Raw genomic sequence first — 19668 nt, 5'->3', positions numbered from 1 at the left:
GAACTGATTATAGATTCTTTCATAATTTAATCCATATAGATGAATAACAGCAGAAATGTCTCATACTTTTGTTTTCCATCTGGTTTTACATCAAACTATCTTCCATTACTGCCTTCAATTCTAACTGCTCACTTATAACTCAAATAGAGACTATGTATTGCTTGACATAATTCAAATAGTGTGATATGAACAAATTTCAGAATAGGAAACTGGACAACATTATTTGGGAGCCAGTTAAGGACCAAAGCTAGATAAGAAAGAGATCTTCCTATAGCTTTTTAAAGGAGTGGAGGGAATGGGTCTGATCTAGTATCCAATCCTCACCTTCTTGTAGTACACATAGATATTATCCATCAATTTAGTATTTGATTAGTTATAAATTAATTATAACTAATTATAAAGCAAGAAATTATATTTTTGGTTTAATCCTTTTGTCTAAGTATAAGCAAAAAAAGTTTGCATGTGAAGTATCTTCATGACTGGGATATTTGTATACAAAGGCTAATAACTTCACATCAATTGCCTTAGTATATTCCATAATGCAAAGAATATATCCTGTATGATTTAATTAGTTTTAACTTATAGTTTAACCAAGTTAAAAAACTTTCAATATCTCTCTCTCTCTTATCCAGAATAATTTAATAATAAAGTGATACACCTTTTCACTACTTATATGTTAGAAATATATGACTTCTGCATTACTTCAACCTTGGTATCCCTTCTGGGTCTGGCTCCCACTGACAGATCTCAATAAAGGTCAAAGCCAGTCTGGGTAGTAACCCTTTCCATAATGCATAGCATTATACATATCTTAAAGCAGGTGTGTTTTGCATATGGGATACTAAGGCAATTGATGTGAAGTCATTAGCTTCTATATTCAAACAGATTAATCAAGAAGATACTTCACACATGAAGAAATTTGAAGTATTGTAAAGGATATAAATGGAGATGGGCTGGCCATATTAACAGATGAAGTGTAGGCAAAATTAAGCACTGAGTGGATACCAAGAGAAGAACAGAGAAGGTAACAAGCTGGATGATCTACAAACGTTTGACAATGGCTAAAGACAGCCAAAAGGAAAGGTAAGGAGGAGGCCTATATCCAGCCATGGATGGAAAAAGAAGGATAGAAACTCATGTAAGCAATAGTAGTAATAAGGTTCCATGTAATAGTGAGTTTGATGCTATCTGGTATGAAGTAAAAGCTAACAGGATGAAATATATGATGAACTGGTGTTACTACAGGTCTGTAGTAACATCCCCCAAAAAATTTTACTTTTTAGAGAAACTTCTGACATTATGATTATGAATTATACACAAGAATATTTTAATATTTGCCAAATATTTAAGTCTGAAAATAACAGACTATCTTCAGTGGCTACATAGGAACAGTTTTTAACAAGGTGGAATACCAACAAATGATCATTCAAAAGTAGAACGAGCTGCACGATATTACATCGCTAAGCATTAAAGAGAGAAAAAAATTTCATCAGAGTGATGATTAAATTATAGGTATTAATTCACAATTTAATATAATAATCTTAATTTATAAATAACATTAGACTAATGTAGGAATTAAAAGTCTCCATTTAAAAAAAAAAAAAAAATTAATGTGTTATCCTGATTAAACTTTTCCATTTTTTGATAAGGATGTACAGTCATTTCGATTCAAGTTAGGGCATTGAAGTAAGGCCTCAGCACTCTCTTTGAATAAGCATTCAAATTTATAGTGACATCTGTGTAGAAGGCGAGTCTTGGACCAGAGGATGTTGTGGCTTGTCTCTATTCTGTGCTGAGCCAATCCAGACTTATCGGATTTGTTGTGCTGAATGTATGATTGATGTTCTTGAATTCTTTTTTTTCTATAGAGCATCCTGTTTATAAAAAAACAAAAAACAAGAACAACTCTCTTGTAGTCAATAGCTCACAATGGGTGAACCACATGCTCAATAACATTCCTTAATTTAGAAATTTCATTGTAAATCTAACAAAGGGATAAAGGACTACAGGTTCAATAAATCCATCTTGCCAGAACAGTTAGCAGTTAACCTTGGTATGTCTTCTAGGGGTCTGTCTCTCACTGATGAGACCTCAATGTAGGTCAAAATTGGTCTGGGTAGTGGCCCTTCCCATAATGTATAGCATTATACATGTCTGAAAGGGGTGGGGATGTTTTGTATAATGGAAGTGTGCTAAGGCAACAGATGTGAAGTCAGTTAGTCTCTATATACAAGTAGCCCAGTCGTGAAGATACTTTATGCACAAACTTGTTTGCTTACACTTACATAAACAAAACAGCTATGGTAAAACAGCTTGTTAAAACTAAAATAAAAAAAAAAAGGCTTGCCCAAAGTCCTATAGCACCAGTGATATATATAGCAAATAATCATCTGATATAATAAAATATTTCTTTAGTCCCTGTGAGTTCAGTGTAGTGAGAGTTCATAGTATTATTTCTTGATTCAGGTTGGAGAAAGAAATTACTTATTTTTAGACTTTTGGATAAATGTGTGTGTATATATATACACATGTATATATATATATATATATATATATATATATATATATATATATTTCTATTCTGAGAAATTCTGCCTGCAGGTTTCATGCATCATACACATTTATGTAGTTAAAACTTTTAAAAGAATGAAACTATGGAAATTACATAAAAACTAATTCATTTTAGACTTTTCTCTCTTTAAATAAAATCCATATTGTATATGTGTGCTGAAATATTGCAGAGTCGTAAATGAATTTTAATTGATTTATGATGATTACCATAAGGTTTCCACTTAGATGAATGAAAATCCTTTAGTTGTGCCCAACCTGCATAATAGTAAAAGCTTTGAATAACATTTGGAATATCAGAATCCCGTACCTTCTGAGTAGACTTTCCAGAATTCATTGTCTCTACTTCTATATATAATTTTATGTGCTTCTGAATAGTACGTGCAATACTATATAAAAGAAAAAAAGAAAATGTGATGATAACAAAGGCAGAACTAACTGCTTGTCTAAAAAAAAGTACTACTAAGTAATTTTCAACAGAACATATTACATCATATAATGAATGTAATGGAAAAATTAGTTATATTTTGAATAACAGCACCAAGTACCAAAATATGAACAAAATACAAAAATACATAAAAATATATACAAAATCTTGTATAAAAAAACAGGTTTGCGTTGTGTGTAGTTCTGAATTATAGAATGAGATACAACATTGGACCTCATTCCTTTGACTGGGTAAGTAAGTGGAGACATTATTCATTCAATAGATTTTATTCAAATTACATTAGGATATGAATGCATGAAATTTTATACAAATGTATACCTTTGAGGAATGCAAAGAACTAACTGGGGATTCACACCTAATACCCAATTCTCACTTTCATCAAGATATTGAAAGAAAGAATGGGTGGGCAATTTGAAACTCAGTGACCTAATTATATTCTGTACTGGCTTAAACCAAAGCAAGATCATGGTAATAAAATTATGACATTTCATGCAAACTGAGTTTCAAATGGAGACATCATCTAATTAACCAAAGGCTCCATTGTTTTTGTTAGGGGGAAGCAAGGCAAAGATTGAAAAGTCAGCTACAGGAACCAACTAAAACTCAACACCAGCAGAACTGAAGATAGGCACCATCAATCGAAAAGATGTTGAACTGGACAAAGAAAGAGAGAAGTACTATATCAATATAATTGGATATAATTGGCATTACTTTAATAACATAAGGAGGAAAAACTGGTTTTTCCTGAAGACCTAAACAGAAGGGATAGTATTCCTGAATTTACAATTCCTGAATTGTAAATTCAGGAATTCTAGATAAGCCTTAATAAATTACTTCTATTTAATTGCTTTTGAATATGTGTAAATGCTCTGATTTAAAAATTATTTGTTTACGACATTAAGAGTATTTTTGTTTAAGTCTAAAAAGGATAAAATAAAGTCATTTTTTTTATCAGAAGGAATTATCTATTTCTTATATATCTGAAGAGAGACATTGGTAATGTTGTTTTAAATTAAGTTTTCATGTCATAAGCAAGAGATCTGTTGCATAGAATTAATAACAGACATATTACTGTAAAAAACCATGTGTGTTTGTATCTTAGCAATGATAGTTATCTGAATGCTACTATAAGTGGCATTAAATTTATATACTGAAAATGAAGGATGCAAGTTTGATCTTAGATCAAACTTGCATCCTTCATTTTCATGGATAGTGCTTGGAAAGAAGCCAATGGACACCTCCATGGGGCAAGGTGCATTTGTGCCATGTAATAAGTCAAGCATTGGTAGCCAGTATAAATTGGGGGAATATGATGCCCAAGTCAGTGCAACTGTGTCCGGATGAAATGGCTGCAATAAGGGAATTGATGGAGTTTGAAAGAGGCAATTGTGAAGTTCATTGTGAGGTGGCAGTATGATGGTATGGTCCTTTTTTTTCTGGTTTGGCCTCAGGTTTGTGGTGCCACGAACACTGAACTCTGAGAGGTATCTGAACATTCTGGACAATGCTGCCTATTTTGTGGCATTTCTATGGAACCGACCACTGTCTCTTTCATCAAGACAATGCACCATGTCATAAGGCTACTGCTGTAACTGTGGCTTGTGGACATGAAAGTCACCACACTTGACTTGCCTCCACAGAGCCCTGTTGTCAGTCCTATTGAATATGTGATAAACTGGAGTATCAGGTGAGGGTCAAGGGATGTTTGCCCCACAACAGTCCAGGACCTCATTACATGCCTACAGGAAGAATGGGCCAAAATTCCCACTGATCACTATTGTATGCTTATGGAAAGAATGCTCTGTAGGATTGCTGAAGTCACTGCAGCAAAAGGAAGTCCTATATTTTATTAAGGAAGGCACCATGGTTGTTTGTCCAAGCAGTTTTTATATCATCATAAAATTCCTCATATGTACAGGGATGATGTATGAGGGTTGTTTGAAAAGTTTGGTAAATTTCCAATAGATGGCAACACAATTTGTTCATTCATACCAGTGTCGGCACGTATCATCTTTTTCATGACCCCTGGCACAATTTTAGCCACGCGTGATGCGTAGTTCTCATTTGGCAAACATTTAAAATGACCATGTTTGCATTTTTCATAAAAATGAAAAAAAAAAAAAAAACGAGTTTTGTGAAGTGATAAAACGCTTTTATTTGAAGAAGTGGATGGGCGTGCAGATCAAAGACGAGTTAGATGCAGTTCATGGGGACTATGCACCAACATTAAAGACTATTTATTTTTGGATAAATGAGTTTAAACGTGGTTGTAAGTCTATCGAAGATGAAGCGTGCTCCAGATGCCCAACTAAGGTCACTATGAAGGAAATGATTGACAAAATTCAGTATTGTTATGGAAGCCCTCGAGCAAATGTGCAAGAGACTGCTGAGATTGTGGGCATCTCAACTGAACAGGTGTATAATATCCTGCATGAAACATTGCATGTGAAAAAGCTGTGCGCGCGATGAGTGCCGCGATTGTTAACTGTCGATCAAAAACTAATGCAAAAAGACATTTCAACGCAGTGTTTGGTGATTTAATCACAATTCGCAGGATTTTTTGCGTAGATTTGTAACTGTATATGAAACTTGGATCCACCACCACACACCTGAGTCCAACCAGCAGTCAAAATAACAGGAGTCTACTATGTATGATTGTTGGACCATTTAAAAGAAGAACTGAAGAAAAAACGGCCAAGATTGGTGCACACAAAGAAGTGTTCTTTCATCAAGACAATGCACTGCCCCACACATCAGCCGTCACAATGGGAAAATTGCATGAATTGAGGTTTGAATTGGTTCCACATCCACCATATTCTCTGGACTTGGCCCTGTGTGACTTCTTGTTCCCAAACTTAAAAATTTGGCTTGATTGGAAAAAATTTTCTTCGAACAAGGATGTTATCAAGGCTGTCAACAACTATTTTGCACAATTTGACAAATTCTACTTATTAGATTGGATGAAAAAATTGGAAACTTACTGGACCAAATATGCAGACCTCAATGGAGACTATGTTGAGAAATAAAGGTGATTTTTTCCAAAAAAATATGTTTAACTTATTTTGCTACCAAATGTTTCAAACAACCTTCATATATATAAATAATAATAATAATCCTCTCTTTTATTATTTCAAAAATTCTTTAATGATTAAGAGAACAGAACCTTCACACTTCAAAAAGAAAACAGTTTAATAAATTTAAAATATATTAATTAAAAGAAAATCATGAAATATGCAAGGCTTGACTTAAGTATTTTATTACAATAAAGAAAAATAAATTGACCTTTGCCTAGATCCATATTAAGCTAGCTACTAAACAAAATAAAATCTACTATCTGCTAATGTCTTTTATGTCCCACAGGGAGTAGGTAAGCTGTTTAAGACATATCTAACCTTTGAAGCATGAGAGGCAGTCAATCTCCACTGTTAGCCAATCAGAGATAGCTGACCAAAGACTATTACTAATCTTAAACAGCATCCTGTGATAAGAATACAGCAGACAAGTGCCATCATCTTGTAGTCCCTAATGAAATATATACTGTGTCTGAAATAGTGTGGGTTTCACAGCCAATATTCTTGATTTTATGGCATGAAAAACTCGAGTTTCCAAGAGAAAGAAAAAAATTAAAGCTACTTACACGTGCTTATCACAAAGTACAAATTTAGTTCATTTGAATGCATTATCACTTTTAATAAAAGTTCAAGGAAACATTTCTCTTTTTCTTCAGAAGTTAAATCATTTTTGTCTTGCTCAGAAAAAGGAAGGAAGTCTTTCATTCTCACTCTCTCTCTCTCTAATGAATTGATGGAGTTATCAATAACAATTGTAAGTTTTCATATCTGATTATATTTTTTCTTATAAAATTCATACTTCATTATGCATTCAAAATAATTAAGACTGATTAAATAGTTTGAAAGGTGCAGAAGGTACCTGCTGATGAAAGGTATCTTCTACAAAAAAAAAAAAAAAAAAAAAAAAATCTATAATTTGAAAACACTTGAAATTTTAGTTGCTGGTTTTCCCAAAAATCATAACATAAAACAGTCATCTTCACCTTTTCCCTTTGTTTTTATCTCTTTTAAAGTTAACATTATTTTTCTTTCTATGTGAAATATTATCAAGGAAAAAAAAAACATTTGAAACTCAACTTGCTGCATATTCTTCCCAATAACCTAACCAAGTTCCAAAATTTCCTATATTTCTCCAATAGTTGTTTTGTAGTTTCCGTCTTCTTCTTCTAACTTGGCATATATAAATCATGTGTCATACTTCCAGTTTCTCTTCCAGCATGAGCTACCATTATGTGTTATCATTATACTGCTTTACTTGAAAACAGGAAAGCAGTTTATGAAATCATTAAATTATAATTCTTATTTATGATAAATACACTTGTAAATAACTTGTTGAATTCATAATCGTCATCATAAATTCCTATTAAGGATGTACAGCTGGGGAGTGTACAGGATATTACAATAGTACTACATAAAAAGGTTACATCATTACTAACTTCCTATCAACAATTTCCTCCAAATTAATTTCTTAATCTATCAGGACTTCAATATTATCATATCACATATATCCTATAAGGCACTTCTTATGTATCAATCGACCTAGATTGTGTTTTTTTACTGTATCATTTTCATGCCTTCTCAGCAAAACACACTTGTTTTATAAACTTTTGTTTTCCCATTCTGTTTAAGTGACTACAATACTTGAGATTAGCTCTGTTAACATATTCCTGAATGCTGACCAATGTCAGATTCTTTCTGAATATTCTTATTTATAATATGATTCTGCCATTGACATCCTCTGTCCGTTCCCCAAATTCTTCTCAAACTCACACATGCAGCCTTCAGTCTATGAAGCGTTTTATTTCTGACCCATCTCTTGTGCATCTGAGATTCAAACAAAAATTGGTTTGAACACCATCTTGCATATCATTGGTTCACACTGTTTTTGACTAATTTCTCTCTTATTTCATATGCGTTTATTCAATTGACTTCCTACTCTTAGTGTTTAGGCCTATACGTTGATTCTCCAGCATCATATATAGTTCATGAAAATTAACAATGCATTTGGTAAATAAAATTATTTACTTATTATCCTATTTTTCACTGAAGTGAAATCGATTGTCTGTGGAATTACCAATGGTGGTTGGCGGTAGATGGCGTTAGCTTAGTTGAGGTCAGTTGGTGATTGAGTGTTGGAGGCGGAGTTGTAGAGCTTGTGCCCTCCCTGATGAGTCTTTGGACTCCCTGGAGGTGTCAAATAATAATAATAATAATAATAATAATAATTAATTTCCCTCCGACTGTCACATAAAAAAAATCAATTTCCTCCAAATCTAAATGTCTGCCGGCCTGTGTTCTAATTTTCTCCCGAACATTCTCTTGTTTACAGCAGTTACTACGATACTGAACGCTGTTCTTGCCAGCTGTCAATCACACATCAAACTTCTCGGCGAGCATGCACACTCCATGAAAGTGGCAAGCGAGAAACTAGGTATAATGGCTGACACGTTGTCTCCGTTAGCGACAAGAGAATGTCTTCATAAAAAACAAAACTTAATATTTTAAACTACAATAAATTTTGTTTAAAGTAACACAACTATTCAAATCCGGTAAGTACATAAATTTTTAACTGTTTACATATCATTTTTGACAAAAACAATTTCAATAACGGGCACATCGCAAGTGCTGACAATGCGTGTTATGAAACTTAAACTAATAAACATTCTAACATAAACAATTCGTCAAAATATTCAGAATTTTAAATTATGATTATTTTTACAGTACTACCTGGTAAACTCCAGAAGTTGTACTTAGGTCTTTTTTTCTGGGGGGGGGGGGGGGAAATAAAGCTGCTAGCTTTTTGTGTGGTTTGTAGGTGGTCACAAGATTATGTTTTTTTAATATCTTGGCCACCTTTTCTGAGATGCCATGGATATAGTGGATGGTGATAGATTTGCTGTAATTTTTGTTAGGGAGATAAGGAGGGATGGTGTGGGTATGTGGTGTTAAAATTCTTTGTATTTGTTGGAAGATGTAGCCATTGGTCAAAAAAGTGTTTTTTCTGTAGGTGAGCTCTATGTTGAGTGCATTGTTATCTGAGCAAATTAATTTAGCCTGGCAGAGTAAGGTTTTTATAGTTCCCAATTGTTAGGAGGGGGAGTTGATGTGACTGTTGATGGATGTATCTACCTGTGTGTTTCTGTAGACTGTGAAGGTCAGGAATCCATTTGATTGTCTTGTAACTAGGGTGTAATGGGAAAGGAAAGTGTGTAAGGTGACCCAGCCATGTGGTCAAATTGCAAACATATCGTCTACATAGCATAGCCAAACGATGGGTTTAAGGAAGGGGGAATTTAGGGTTCTTTTCAAATATCTCCATGAAAATGTTAGCTGGGGGATAGGGGAGCACATGGCTGTACTCCTGATTTGGTCATAGAATTTTCTTTGCCAAGCAAAATAGCCCAAGTTCATAGTGAACTAGAAAAGGGCTGAGATATCCGGAGGAAATTCTGCTTGGATAAGTTCCAAGATGTCTTTAGGGAAACCTCGAAACTGACCATTAAGTCAGTGTGGCAGAATGTCTTGTATACTGGACTTAAAATAGGCTGAGTTTTTGATATGTGATGAGGTATTGCCAGTAGTACAGGAAAGCACTGTACCATACAGGAAATTCTATATCATCTACAATTAGGTGTAGAGGTCCTCTCCTATCCTAATTTACACTCATGCACAGACCTACACATTTTACTGTGTAGGTATTTGGAATCGAAATTCTAAGGAATAGGTTGGTTACTCCTTATTCCTGCAGGTGTCCTATGTCTGTAGATGCGTGTTCAAGGGGAAGGTTTGCCTGTTCTGGGGAATGAAAAACTTGAGTTTCCAGGTGGGAAAAAAAACCTAACTATGTATAAGATCGGCTAACTCACCTATATCGAAAGAGACCAGATAAAGGTTCCTCACATCATGGAAGGGAGAATCGAACCCAGGTCTTCCCGACCAAAGGGCTTCATCTATGCTGAATGAGCTATGGAGGCTCAGGTGTAGAGGTACATCCCCTTTATGGATTCTTGGAAGTCCATAAATACAGGGTAGTCTAGAATTGTAGAGTTTTAGTTTCTTGTTCATGTCTGCCAGCCAGCCAGACAGACAGTAACATTTTTAGTAAACTATAGATGGTTGTAATCTGTGTGTGGTTGGTGTTGTAATTTAGTAGGTGGTAGGTGGATCAATCTTTAAAGGTTAATTTTTTTAATATAATCCATATGGTTTAAAATGACAGCAGTACTGACCTTGTCTGCTTTCAGGATTATTATTTTTTTGTTATTTCTTAGATGTAGAAGGGTTTTGTATTCTCTTCGGGCAGGTTGCTTGCAGGAGGTTTCACCTGTGATAGCACATTAGCCACATCAAGCTTAATATTGTTGACTGCACTGGCAGGAAGGTTGTAGATTCCACACTTGATCTTGATCATGAAATCTTTGGGTGATATGCATCTAGGGCATGATGGCAAAGTTTTGGCCACAGCTGAGTGTGTTGATGGCAGTGGATAGATTTACCACGTTGTTTTCAGGTGGTTTTGGAGATGGTGACTTTTTCATTAAATTTTCGATATTCCAATTTCTTATTTGTGTGAATTCCTTGGCCCCAGATTAGAGACATCTGAGAGGATCACCCGAAGGTTTGCATTCAGCATTGTGGAGCTGTACACGTGACAATTTGTTCTCACAGAAGGGTATAGCTAGTGAATTTATAAATGCAGACTGCCTTGTTGGAATGGAACTGGTGTTTCAATTTAACACAATTGGGAACAATTTCATTATTCCTACATTGTTTAAGGAAGGCTAGCCTGTTGATTTCTCTTGCTAGTTTCATTTTTAATTTACTGAACTTCCAACAGATCCAACACAGGATCTGTTGAAAAAAAAAAAAAAAAAAACACCTTACTCTATTGAAGCAAATTCAAGTTTGAGAGACTTTTCCTTGAATCAGCTGCAGCACTTATCAACTATTCCAACCTAAATAAATATGGCTGTATCAGATTCCCTGTCATATGGGAAACCCTCATATGAGGGGGAATTTAGTTCTTCTTGTATCTCTCCAGTTTTTTCATCTTTGTTACTGAAATGTGGCTGTGTGCATGTGTCTAACAGAAGTATGTTAATCCCTGATGATACTAATTTGACTTCAGCAAAATGTAGGATAATAAATAAATAATTTTATTTATTAACAATATGTTGTTGATTTCCTACTGTACCAGTTTTGCTAATTGCTGAATTTATTTCATTCAATATTAATGTTAGATATAAATACAATATTAACAATACATAATTATATTATTTCATTGCACAAAAGATAAAATTTGAACTAGTTAATTCAATAATATCAGGCATTACTAACACATACAGATGGTCTACACAAAAATATGCTGGCCTGGTTGGCCGAGTGCATATTTGCTCTCCAGTCAAAAGGCTGTGGGTTCGAATCCCATCATGGGCATGGATGTTTGTGATATGGGGTGCATGGAATATTATACAGGGCAATACACAGCTTATATGTAAGTTGTAAGTTAGCAATTAGAATGGAAGAAAATGCAGGAAAATGTCTGATGTAAAATCAGGTGCAAGACAAGGATATATATTATATTCATTCTAATTCATCATCTATATGGATTACATTATGAAAGAAAGTGGCATTAAACCTGATATTAGAATTGAAGATATCAAACTCAGCTTTATGCAGATGATGTACTCTGAAATACATCCAGAGCAGCCTCTCAGATTCTCTTACTATATTGAATAAGTTATAACAAGTTTGACACGAAAATCAGCAATAAAAAAAGACAACTATGAAAATAGGTAGGAACGAATGGCAAACCTATAAATCCATTAAAACATTTCAGCCATTCAGAGAAACAGTGAGGATGACAGATTAAATATGGATTGGTATGGTAGGAAGTCAACTGAATAAATGTATATGGAACAAGAAAGAAATTAGTTAAAATTCCAAATACTGTTGTACATAGCTAATTTTAACTTGTGGATCTGAGAGCTGGGTTAGAAATAAAACAGTTGATTAAAGACTGGAGACCATGGATATGAATTCAGAAAAGATAAGTGTAATGACAGAATTATATTAAAAAATAAAAAAAAATGAGGATATTAGGAAAGAAGGAACATGATGTTGTTAGCATTCATGAATATATGAGCAGAGCTAATCTCAAGTAGTATAGTTGCTTAAGCAGGATGGGAGAGGAAAGATTATCAAAATAAGTGTGGATTGACAAAGTAAGAAGTGCATTAGAAGAGTGAAATATAAAATCTGACAATATTGGTAGTTCTGACAGATTAATTTGGAGGAGAATTGTTGAAAGAAAGTTATTACAGAAGTAACCTTTCATGTAGCATGCTTTCTTTTTTCTTTTTTTTTTTTTTTTGAGGACAGCAGCTAAGTGGGTTTATGGGTTTTGGTGCATTTTCTGATATTGGCTTTTTATTTGTTTTTTATTTTATTTCTGTAGGAGTGATTGTGGTGTGCTGGTGCTATTGATTTTAGAATATGAAGTTAGCTTTTGAGGGCAGCAGACCTCAGGTGCTTCATTCTCGTTCATTACATTTCTGGTATTGCCTTTTTTCCCCCCTTACTTGTGGCCTTTCTGTTTCAGTAGAGGTTGTAATATGTGCTATACTTTTAGGCTAGGTTAGTTTTCTTGGGTTGTAGGCCAATGGTACTATAGTGTATTCTTGGTTCTTGGTGCAGCATTTTTGGAATTGGCTTTCAGGTGTTGGTGTTTTTGTATCTAAAAGTATGAATTTTAGTGCATCTAAAAGTATGAATTATGTGAATTTTAGTGCATTTTAAATGAAGTTTGTTGTCAAGTGCCACACATCAGAGATGTTTGGTAGTGCACATTTTTAGCTCTTGGTAACAGTATTTTTTATTTTGTTTTATTAATCTATGTTTTGGATTTTTTGCTAATATTCGTGCTTTACATTTGTTACTTTTATTTTGTTATATTTGTAATATAACATTTTTGCATGGAGAGTGGTGCATGATTGGAATCCATTGCCTGAGAGGGTAGTAAGTGCAGGAACAGTGAATGCATTTAAGTCAAGCTATGATGAGCTGTGCACATGTGAGTGGGACTCCCACTCACATGTGTCGATGAGTCTTTTGACTCCATGGAGACCTATTGATGATAATATTTTTTTCTTTGTAACTTCCCATAAGAAATTATGTGCATATAATAATTTGAAAAACTTATTTGTATAATTTTTTGATATCTGAGTAATACAAAATTACTTCATACGACGCAATCTGTAAATTCCTGCCTTTCTTTCACTTGTCAATTGCTACCATTATTGGTGTGTTGATGGCAGTGGCAGTTTTTTGTTTTGTTTTTTCTGTTGCCTGTTTTGTCTTCTTGTTTCTCTTAATATTTAGGTTGGGATTATTGTTGAAATTTCTCTACTTGATATTTTCTTTGGCTGTTCTGTTTTATTTCTGCTGTGCATTCTTTTGACATATTACCTTTCGCGGCAAAGAAGTATTTTGAAGCATTTGCTGCATTAGCAGTTGTTTTTTTTTATCAGTGATATTTGTGCCTGTATGTTTGCTCTGTTATTATTCTTATATTCATTTATTATTGTTATTATATTTATCTATTTTGTTAAAATATAACAAAATCTGTTATTTTATGTTTGTTATTGTGCATTTATGTATTGTGCACAATACATAAATGAATTGTTGAAGTTTGATATTGTTTTCTTAGCTCTGTAGTTATCATGTGATTGACATTCCTTCTGGTGATATTGTGTGACACACATAGGTCACAAGGTTTTGTTGATTGTTCAGTTAGCAGAAGTTGTACTGTTTTATCTTTTGAAAATCTGATTCAATGTATCTTATGCTATCATTTTATGTATATTCCAATTTACTTTTCAATTACAATTTTTCAATTAAAAACATAAAAGAAAAAAAAACACTCACTTGTACAAATAAACAGCACGCTTGTATCCACTTAGGGAGCTCCAACCTTCTTGGGCCTCCTTTGCAGCCAAAATAGCACCATCAACTTCAACTTCATCTGGTACCATTATATTAGGTTTACTTATTACATCAAGCTCAAATGTTTTACACTTCTCAGGATAAGTCCATGTGCCATTAATAAAAATTCCAAATTTTTTATTTTTTAACAGCCATTCCTATTAAATGAAGACAATTATAAATTACTGTGGTATAGGAAGCAAAGTTAATCTGTATATATGTATATATTTCTTAATTACTATATAAAATTTTAAATATTAACAATGACTTGAAGCATTTCCAGCAACACAAACATATACATCACAAAATCAGTTCCAATAAATTGATTGATTAATTTTCTCACCAATGTACACTCATGCACAATTTAGCTTCTGACCTGCACTCTTCTGTTGCTAATCACCAGCTATTTACAAGTCATTAGATAACAAAAATAAAAGACAGCTCACTCCTTTATTTGTTAAGCAGAATTCAGGCATATACTGTCCTTGACAAACTAACCATTTTAAAAACAAAATGATACTTTTTATTTTATTTTATCAAAGAATGCATTAACCAGAAATGATAAAATGCAGCTTAGGATATGGTTCTTTTGAATAAATCAAGGTTACTTAGTTAAGTTAATAAATGCAATATTTTGTTACTGGGGAATAACGTCTATCATTAAAACACTTTAAGAAATATGTTATCTTCATAAGTAGGGTATACTACACCTTACCTATCCAAGATTACATTATGATAAAAGAAGCTGAACAAGAGATTTTTTTTTTTAATGTGAATCTAGCCACAAAATGTTAAATCTTCCGTACATTGTTACTGTAGTAGATTCTGCAGACACAATGCACTTTTTCAGGTCACTTTTCATATGCTGGCATATGAACTGCAAAGTTCATCTTCACTTTCAGTCCAGATGAATTTGTTTGGATGTGCAGGCATCGGTTTTGTACGTAACCAATTAGGGATCTGCTCAGTAAACATGCTGGGTTTATTATTATTACGTGACACCTCCAGGGAGTCCAGAGACTCATCGACGGAGATTTTGGAATGGAAAAATGTTTTTTTTTTTTTAATTATTTTCATTTTAATAATTTTTAAAACTCATTTTACCTTGGCGTTACCAATAGATTCAGAAGGAGGACTATAGCTCATGTTTCTAAGAACATTAGCTACTTGATTCTTATCAAGACTACTTAGAAAATTAAACTTATTATTGCCGAACATTTTCCAATACATCGACTATGCTCACATCAGGATTCAAAGTTTACTTTTAATCTGAAGTAGACCAAGCACGCCTCATGGTGGCGAATTACGATATTATTCTATGTTAGATACGTAGATGCAAATTGTAGTGTTTCTGGCCAAGAGGAATGCATAGTAATACACTATTTCAATAGCGCTTTGACAAGAATAAGAATAAAATTAAAATTAAAATAAGAGTAAAATTAGGTCATTATGACCTAATTTCACTTCAGTTTGTGAAATGATTTTGTTATTTAATTTAGGGAAAATTCAGAGATAAAATATGAAAATAAATAATAATAAAATGTAAGAAAATAATAAATAAGTAACAAATTTATTTTATTTTTATTTAAATTTCACCGAAAAAAGTTAAAAATTATTTAAAAAATTCATTATGGGAAATATCACAAAGATTATAGTTTACCATGACCATTTTTTTCCAAAAGAAGATTCATATCCCAGCTATTTTTTGTCCTTGATTGTGTCCCATTTTATATTTTATTTCTCCTTCTGCAGGAATATCATCTATCACCAACCATTTTCTGTCCACTGTTCTCCGAAGGTATCCCTCCTCCCGATCCATTCAGATCCAAACTCTGTCCATTTTTGGATATTACTTCTTGCAATATGACCCGCTCTTTGCCATTTGATTTTTTAATGATAGTTATAATGTCTCTCACTATAGTCTGAGCTCTCTTTTATTTTATTTAATTAGCGCATGATGATGATGATGATAGAACAGCCGTGAGGTCCCTCGTACGGGGAGGTACGGCACCATCTCAACCCTTCCCCCATTATTATCTGGGCTCGGGAGCAGCATATACCTGACGAATCGGGCCTATTGGTGGGTCTTAAATATTCCTTACTGTAATCCGAGTGTGTTCACGGGGCCTGTTTGGCTATTCTATGGGACGAAAATCTCGAGTTTTCGGGTGAAAAAAAAACCCTACTATATGAGACCGGATAACTCACCTTTCGTTGAAAGAGACGAGATAAAGATTCCTCACGGACGGAATCGAACCCAGGTCTTCCCGACCGAAGGTTGGAAAGACCTGGGTTCGATTCTGGTTCGCTTCTAGTCTGAGCTCTGATTCAAGTATTAGGTTTTCTATCTTGAGTAGTAATACCAAGCAGTGAAGTTTCCATTTTCCTCTGGGTAGTCCTCAAATTCTTGGTCAATTTATTAGTCAAAGTCCACGTTTCACTTCCATATGTCATGATCAGAAGTATACAACTGTCGAATATTTTTCTTCTTACGCAGATTGAGATGTTTCCTTTGAGTGCTTAATGGTATTTTCTAATGGATACCCAATCAAATTAAACTCTATATATAATCTTATGGTGATTGTCGATAAAGATTTGAAGTGATGGTGGATAGAGACTTGAATTCAGAGGACATATTGCAAGAATTGGCAAAATAGCTCAAAGTATTACTTGGATGCAGAAGAACACATTGACATGTAAAGATATGGAGGTTATTATTTCTCTTTATAAGTCTATTATTTGGCCACATGTTGACTACTATGCACAGAGTTGTTCACCTTCGTATTTTGGTGGATCGGGAGGTGGTGGAGAAGATTCAGAGATGAGTGACCAATCTGGTGACAAGTCTGTGGAATGTTCCCTATGAGGAAAGATTGAGGGTATGTGGGCTGCAGAGTTTAGCTGCCAGATGAAGGAGAGGGGATATGATAGAAATTTATGTCACTAAAAGATTTATTGACACAAGAAAATTTTCAATACATTAGGAGTAGGGGAAAACAAGGGATCACACTTTGAAGTTGTGTAAGGGTGTGGTTAGTAAGTGTGTTTGGACTAGGTTCTTTATTTGGAGAGTGTGAATGAGTTGGGATCACACTTTGAAGTTGTGTAAGGGTGTGGTTAGTAAGTGTGTTTGGACTAGGTTCTTTATTTGGAGAGCGTGAATGAGTGAAATGAATTGACAGGTGTGGTTGTGAATGCAACAATAGTGAATATTTTGTTGTTTAAGGTTTAAGGATATGTGTGATAGGTATTGTGCTAATGGATAGAATGGATCTTCCGATATGTCTTTTGACTCCATGGAGTGCCCATTTAATAATAATAATAATCTCCTTTCATTGTTATTCTCTAATTATTATTATTATTATTATTATTATTCCTGACACCTCCAAGGAGTCCGAAGACTCATCGCGGGAGGACACTTACAACTGTCTCAACCACTACACCGAACCACTACTACGAATCATCTCCATCAACGCCATCTACCGCCCACCTCCACCACTTCCACAACTAGTATGTTTTGTCTGTAAATTGCGTGTGTTCTGAAGGGCCGATTTGTATGTATGCGGGATGAAAAACCCGAGTTTCCGGGAGAAAAAACCCTGCTACCTCCGTATGAGATCGGCTAACTCACCATCGATTGAAATCGACCAGATAAAGAATCCTCCCGTCGTGACGAGAATCGAACTTAGGCCTATTCCAATCGAAGGGCGCAATGTACCGTCGTTCTTCCAATTGCGCTACGGAGGCTTTAATGTGATCATTTGTCCTAGATCCAAGTGGTTATTAAATCAATTCTCGCTGTCCCATATGTATTGGCTTTTGGATTATTATGTAATCATACACATTGATCATTTCTCTAAGTTCTTTTGCAGAATTTCTAAAAGACCACAGGTAATGTAGTTCTTTCCTATTACTAGAATTTACTCAGTGCTGATGGTGGAAAGTGACAGAAGCAGAAGAAATAGTTCATTTACTAAATGATCACTTTGGAACGGTATAGTATTCAGTGGTTACTGTGCAGTTACGAACGCGACAGAGGCTGATGTGAGAATTGTGGTGGTAGATGAACTGGAGGTACTATACATATCGAAAAATGTCAACGTGAATACAGCAGTGAGACTGGACGGTATATCAGCTCGTGTGCCTCGAGAATATGCAAGATAACCGCAATGACTATGACAAAGTTGTTTAATCTAAGTTTTAGCTTGCACGGTTCCAAAAGAGTAGAAAGAGGATAAGACAGTTCCATTATATTAAGGTGCCTCCAAGAGACAAGCTGCAAATTACAGACTAGTTAATATCTCTGGAGTGGTGGTTACAATATTGGAAAAGTTGGTTAAAGTTAAAATTCAGTAATTTTGGTTAGGAATATGAAATACTCGTATGATACTCTATGGGCACTGCATGTCTTAGAAACAGACATGGCCTGCTTCATTAATTTATTCACATTTTATAATAAGGTGACAGTGGAATTAAAGGAAATGCCTACACCATGACAATACTACTGGATTTTGCAATGACATTTGAGAGAATACCACATGAAAATCTAATACATTGGCTGGAGTAAATGGGAACGTGGCTTGTGGCGTGGATGAGGAAAGGTAGCTGATGGACAGACATCAGAGGATGGTATATACTATAACGTAATCATGGCGAATGAGGGTGACTAGTGAGTACCTGAAAGCTCTACACTAGGGCAACTACTATTTAATTTATACATTAATAATAATGCTGAAGATATAAGAAGGGGTATTCAGTTGTTTGCTGAGGATGCAAAACTGGGAGGACATAAGTGATAAAAAGTGATGTAGACATCCTCCAAGTTGATGTAAATAAGTTGGCATTGCTGGAAAAGGACAATGGCTGTCAGTTTGATGTTGCAAAATGGAAGTTGCACTTCGAAATGCAAAGATTACATACAATATTTTGTATCATATTGATGCTATTGGCTTACAGGAAATTGACAAGGCTAGGGATCTAAAGGTGATGATGGATAGAGGTTTGAAGTTAAGAGAACATATTGTAAAACTTAGAAAAATAGTTCAAATGATTACTTGGATGTTGAAGAACAAATTGGTAAGTAAAATGAAGGGAAGTTTTTATCCCTCTTTATAAGGCTATGATGCCACATGTTGACTCTGAGCACAGATTTGGACAAATGGGGTTCTTCTTGGAGATCAGTAAGTGGTAGAGAGAATTCAGAGACAAGTTATCAAGCTGGTGACAGGTCTGTGGAATGCTTCCTGTGAAGATAGTTTGATGGTGTATGTGGGTTGCCGAGTTTGGTTAATAGCAGAAGGGCATGGGAGATGATAAATATTTACGAGTTACTAAAGGGATTCTATAAGATTAACACAAACATTTTTCAATACATGAGGAGAAGGGAGAGAACAAGGGGGTTACCCTAAAATCTGTGTAAGAGTGTGGTCAGTAAGGCTTTGCAGACTAGGTATTTTGTGTGAATAATCAGTAGTGTGAGTCTCCTGAAAAGAGTATTTTGACCCCATGTAAGTACTCGCATTTTAATACCAAATAATAATAATAATAATAATAATAATAATAATAATAATAATAATAATAATAAATCATAATCAGCTA

At 34.4% G+C, this 19668-nt stretch overlaps 1 protein-coding gene across 2 annotated transcripts in view; it reads right to left on the bottom strand.

Annotated features, from left to right (window-relative positions):
* The window catches only part of LOC150097168 (aldehyde dehydrogenase family 16 member A1-like), a 134761-nt gene extending 119409 nt beyond the window's left edge, over positions 1–15352 (bottom strand). The window contains exons 1-3 of one of the 2 annotated variants that reach the window (XM_090407213.1): positions 15175–15352; positions 14014–14228; positions 2779–2957 (exon numbers count right to left, since the gene is read on the bottom strand). In XM_090407213.1, the coding sequence (XP_090263339.1) occupies positions 2779–2957; positions 14014–14228; positions 15175–15300 (520 nt within the window). In that variant the 5' untranslated portion in view covers positions 15301–15352. Of the gene's footprint in view, positions 1–2778; positions 2958–14013; positions 14229–14785; positions 14854–15174 lie in introns of those variants that run through there. The other variant, XM_090407214.1, reaches the window with a different exon arrangement.
* Between the last annotated feature and the right edge of the window lie 4316 nt (positions 15353–19668).

Source organism: Typopeltis vanoorti, chromosome 17 (assembly GCF_054136105.1).
Source record: "Typopeltis vanoorti isolate ZY-2024b chromosome 17, IOZ_Tvanoo_1.0, whole genome shotgun sequence".
NCBI classification, from domain to species: domain Eukaryota; kingdom Metazoa; phylum Arthropoda; class Arachnida; order Uropygi; family Thelyphonidae; genus Typopeltis; species Typopeltis vanoorti.
This window is presented reverse-complemented; position numbering and strand designations above follow the sequence as displayed.